This window comes from Octopus bimaculoides, chromosome 17 (genome assembly GCF_001194135.2).
Source record: "Octopus bimaculoides isolate UCB-OBI-ISO-001 chromosome 17, ASM119413v2, whole genome shotgun sequence".
Classification (NCBI taxonomy): domain Eukaryota; kingdom Metazoa; phylum Mollusca; class Cephalopoda; order Octopoda; family Octopodidae; genus Octopus; species Octopus bimaculoides.
The window spans coordinates 28,158,294-28,163,585 of record NC_068997.1 but is presented as its reverse complement, the minus strand read 5'-3'; the positions used below and the strand labels follow the sequence as shown (position 1 = coordinate 28,163,585).

General features: G+C 34.9%; 1 protein-coding gene across 5 annotated transcripts in view; it reads left to right on the top strand.

The window, feature by feature from the left end:
- Positions 1–5,292, top strand: part of LOC106870686 (probable E3 ubiquitin-protein ligase MGRN1) — a 48,465-nt gene that overhangs the window by 11,620 nt on the left and 31,553 nt on the right. For all 5 annotated transcript variants that reach the window (XR_001409556.2, XR_008265792.1, XM_014916842.2 and 2 more), the window contains exons 3-7: positions 19–107; positions 748–906; positions 1,433–1,550; positions 2,670–2,733; positions 5,041–5,201. Coding sequence is in view for 3 of the 5 variants with exons in the window: in XM_014916842.2 (XP_014772328.1) it covers positions 19–107; positions 748–906; positions 1,433–1,550; positions 2,670–2,733; positions 5,041–5,201 (591 nt within the window). In the remaining 2 variants the exon portion in view is untranslated. The remainder of the gene's footprint in view (positions 1–18; positions 108–747; positions 907–1,432; positions 1,551–2,669; positions 2,734–5,040; positions 5,202–5,292) is intronic.

Genomic DNA, 5,292 nt, shown 5'->3' with positions numbered 1-5,292 from the left:
TATAAAATTTTCTTTCAGTTCCCTTATCCTTTGCCCCAAGGTAATGAACCAACAAAAACTTTGAAAAGCCTTGTTAATATTCGTAAGGATACTCTACGGTTTGTACGGTAAGAAATTTCTCCTTTATAATAAAAAAAATTTTTCCAAATACATCTTTTCCATATCGTATTTAAGACTCCTCAACTGAAACCAAAGTAGTTCTCTTTTTCTTTCCTCTGTGTTTTAGAAATTAATATAAAAGGAATAATCTCCTTTAATATAACTATATTGTTTCTGTAGCTAAAGTGAAACCAATAAGAGAAACTATTGAAGCAAGGAGATGGAAATGGCTGGGTTAAGTTTGTCACTATAAACCAAATTGTAGTTGTCAGGATCGCTTTGCAATGGATTCCCCAAGGTAAAAGAAGACTTGGCTGACCAAAGGAAACATGGCAGAAGACAATAGCAAAAGATCTTAAAAGGCAGAGAAGGTTAACAATGGAACAAGCTGTCAAGGACACATTCAGTGTTAGAAAGGGGAATGGTCTTGTTGTTGCCTCCAGTGTCACAAAACACAATGAGAACCAAACGAATGAATGAATATAACTATTTACTTCAGCCTACCTTTAAGAAGAATACTAATTTGTTTTTTGAGTTTTTTTTTTTTTTGATTAATAAAGTTTTTATCAGGTTTTATTGCTAATGATATTTCCTTCATCATAAGACATAGTGTTTTAATTTTTATTATTTTTCCTTTTATCATTCTAGTATCAATGATGCTGAAAAAGTCCCTCTAGATTCTACTGATGTGGATCCACCTTTAAATTATTTTCGTTACAATATTGAATTCACATTCGATTCTGATGTAAAATGTGCAATTACTATTTATTATTTTGCAATGGAAGAAATCAACAATGGTCAATTAGTGTGAGTTATTTTTTTTTTTTGTTGCTTACAATCTTTTTTTCACTATTGTTTACCTTACAGTTGTTTCAGTCGTTGGACTGTGGCCATGCTGGAGCGCTGCATTGAAGGCTTAGTCAAACTGATCAATCTTGGTATTTTTTTTTTTTGAAGCCTGGCACTTATTCTATCGGTTTCTTCTGATGAACTGCTAAGTTGCAGGAATGTAAACAAACTTTCACACACACACACATACATTCATATATATATATATATATATATATATATATATATACATATATAGCTTCTTTCAGTTTCTGTCCATCAAATCCACTCACAAGGTGTTGGTTAGTCTCAAAGAATAAATCTGCTTTTCTTTTTTTTATGATGGTAGAGTGTGATTCGAGAGTGATTTGGCTGCTAAACTTAACATGGCAAATGACCACATAGAAACCTCCCCACTTTTGCTTATTCGTTATTGATAGACTAACGTCTCATGTTTTTTCTTTTTATTGTTTTTACAAACAGCCTTATTTGAAATTCTTTGCAGTTATCATCCTCGGGATGCATCAATGAATTCTGAAACTTATCATTACAAGAGGGGAGCAAATCAAGTATTCTGTCAGTCAACTCATGTAATTGATCCTAGCAAATTTTCAGAAGATGAAGTGAGTTTTGTTTATTCATTTTATGAAAATCATTTGGGTTCTATTCCTTCCCTGCTATCTTGTTTTAGAGATGATATTATCTATTTAACTCTTAAGCATTCAGATTGCTCTGTCAAATGTAATGCTTATTTATTCACATTGTTTTGAGCTAATTGTGCATTATCTTTAACTTCAAGACTTCAACGATGCAATTGCTTATTTCTAAAATGACATTGCAGGGTAGGTGTGAGAGGACACATTTGGCTACCTTGAACAAAAAATAGGTAGAACATTACCATCCGTCATTTCTTCTGTTAGCTGTTTGATCTTGGTCGAAGTTTTTCTCATTTGAGAAAAAACAAATTAAATCTTCTGCTGGATTTTTTTAGTTTAAAAGCCTTTTAGATTTGATGTAGTGATTTTCTTTTGCTTTGTCTGACAACTTCAGAAGTTCCATATAAAATTTCCTGCAACTGTCATGGTTTTAGGGGTTGTCAGCAATGAAGGACATGTAATGCCTCCTTCTTTCCACAAGGCCTCAGAGTTAACTCTGCCGCCTACATTGAGATCCTGAAAATAATTAAGCCCTGGATAGACAGTGTACGCAATGGAAGGCCATGTGTTTCAGCAAGACTCTGCACAGGAATGGTTGGCTGAAAATGTTCATGCTCGCATAACCCCTAACATTTGGCCTCCCTATTCCCCAGATCTCAATCCATTGGACTATTACATGTGGAGCATTGTTGAGAGAGAGGTCAGTGAACCTGCCATAACACCAAAGATTCTTTGAAAGCTACCGTAGTCAGAGTAATGTCCAAAATGAACCAGGACCACTTGATTCGAGCATGTAGATGATTTAGATCTCATATAGAAGCAGTTGTTGAAGCTGACGGTGGCTTTATTGAATAACATTGTAGAAAAGAAGATTTATTTTTATCTTCATATTATTTTTTTATAAATAAAGTTATTATCTGTTATTATATATTTGTTTTTTTTTTTATAAATATCTGTCCTCAAATATCTTATGCACCCTGTATTTAAAATGTCAATTGTAATAAATTTGGTAATTTTTGTTTTTCTTTTGTTTTCTTCTTATCCCATTTAACTTTGTTTACATTTAAATTTTGTCTGTGTTTTTAGTGGCAGTATAATCCAGATAAAGAAATAATTCCAGTTGTTATTCAGTGTATTGTGGAAGAAGAAGGTTAGGAAATGCATAAATTATTCATAAATTTGTGTATGTGTGTTTGTGTGAGAGGAACCAAAGATATGTTTGAAAGTTCATTTTTATTATCAGTTTACTTTTTGCAGTCCAGTTTGTTTCCACTACAGAATAGATGACTTCAGTCTTTCTTCACTTTTGGTTTCTGTTTTCTTCTATATTTCTTACTTTGAAATTGAATATACAATGGTATGCTGTGTTTGAGAAGACCCAGCAATCTAAGTGAGACCATAATTGTAACCGTGGCCTATGCCAGTGCAGCATAACCAGCCCATTTAAGAGTACCCTTTGAACATTGGGCAATAAACTGCGCTTGCAAAGACCTGTTGAAGCAAGTGAAGTTGTTGTCGTGGCTGATGACAGTACCGCTTGATTGGCACGTAAAAAGCACCATCCGAGCATGGTCGTTCCCAGTGCCACCTGACTGGCTCCCGTGCCTTTGGCATGTAAAAAGCACCATCTGAGTGTGGTTGTTCCCAGTGCCGCCTGACTGGCCCTCATACTGGTGGCATGTAAAAAGCACTCACTACACTCTCGGAATGGTTGGCATGAGGAAGGGCATCCAGCTGTAGAAACTTTGCCAGATCACACTGGAGCCTGGTGCAGCCTTCTGGCTTGCCAGCCCTCAGTCAAACCGTCCAACCCATGCCAGCAAGGAAAGTGGACGCTAAACAACGACAATGATGATGAATGGTACAACATAGAAATCTTAAGTTGCTAATTGTATGGATGGTGTACCAGCTTGTTGACTAATGGGTCGACTGTTCACATCCCATTTATTATTATTGTTGTATTGTGTTTCTATTAAAAGTACTTAAATTCTCATTGTCCCGCCTTGAACCTCCAGCCTTGTATCCTTCTTTCAATTACCTCAGAGCGATGAAGTATTGTTGTATTTATCATAAGTACATGTAAAAATAGTGCAGTATTCTTTTATATTTCGTTTTCGTCATTGGACTGTGGCTATGCTGGAGTACTGCCTTGAAGGCTTTGGTGGAACGTAGTGACCTCCAGCACTTACTCTATTGATCTTTGTTTTACTGAGCTGCTTTCTTACTGTGGGAATAAACAAATCAACATCAGTTTATGCTAGGTCAGTAAAGAAGTTTTAGTTAGCAGGAAAACAGACAGAATTCTGCTGTCACCAGGGAAGTGGTACAAAATTCTATTGCCATTAGGGAAGTGGCTATGGTTGATATGCAGAAATGGAGTCAGTTATATTTGTTGTGCCTAGTGTAAACTATGGGTGCACAAAAGATGTGCTGGCATCACAGTCATTCTGACAGAGAAGGACTTTGAATTAGCAAATGCACAAGAGTAGACAACAACGACAGCCCAACAAAATGAATTTCTTCAAATGCTTGGAAGATTCCCTAAAAGTAATTGACAATTTTTACTACTCAAGTGGGTGTTTTGAGAACATAGTAGCTAGAATAAGAACAGGATGGAAAAATTTCGGAATTATTATCTCTGCTGGCATCAAAAGAATTCTCTCTCCAAATGAAGGGCATACTATATGAGGTTTTGTGTACAGATTTGCTAGCTAGACTAATTTGCATATTGTTCATCTGTTGGCAGTCTGATTAAATTATTAATAAATATTTTATGCACAAAGAGCTTGTGTTAAAAACTTCTAAAATAGATTTGATCTAGTTAGATTACAATTAATACCTTTGTTGTAGAAAGTAAACAACTATATAAAAAAAGCATATTCGTCTCTCTCTTTCTTTCCCTTGTCACACAGAAAAATAAAGGAGATTATCCTGACATATTTCATGCACTTGCTTGGCCACTTGTCTCAGAATAAATACTCTTCATTCTTTTACTCATGAAGAAAATTCATAGTAAATGTGTTTTCTCTCTCTCTCTCTCTCTCTCTCTCTCTCTCACTCTCTCACTCTCACACACACACACACACACACACACACACACATATATATGGTGGATTTCTGGAAAGTTTCCATCTACTAAAGCCTACTCACAAGATATTTGTCGGCCCAAAACTGTAACGGAAGGGACTTGCCAAAGATGCTGTACTATGAAATTCTGTATGCTACATTGTTGTAGAGCCGAACTTCTTAGATAACCACACCTTTGCTTATTTTATAAACACAGCCATGCCATTGTCAAATATTCTTTTTTTATATATAATTATATCATCCACAGTACTTGATGAATGCTTAAAAGACTGTGTGCCTTAACATTGTTAACCACTGATAACTTTAATCCTCTATTCTTGTCTTATTTTTATCCAGACTAATGTATCTGTTTATTTACTTTACATTCTAGAGCACATTGGTCATTCTCATGTCACATTTGCAATGGTTGAGAGAAATTCTGACAGTGGTTATGTATTAAAACCTCTTAAACAAAAACAGTGTGTTGGCGGTTTATGTTATCTACTACAAGAAATCTATGGAATAGAAAATAAGAACCTGGAAAGATCTAAAGTAATTTATTTTGTTTTTCTCTGATATTTTATTTGAGGGTTAATTTGTTCGATACATGCTGATTCTTTTTTTTTTTTTTTTTTTTTTTTTT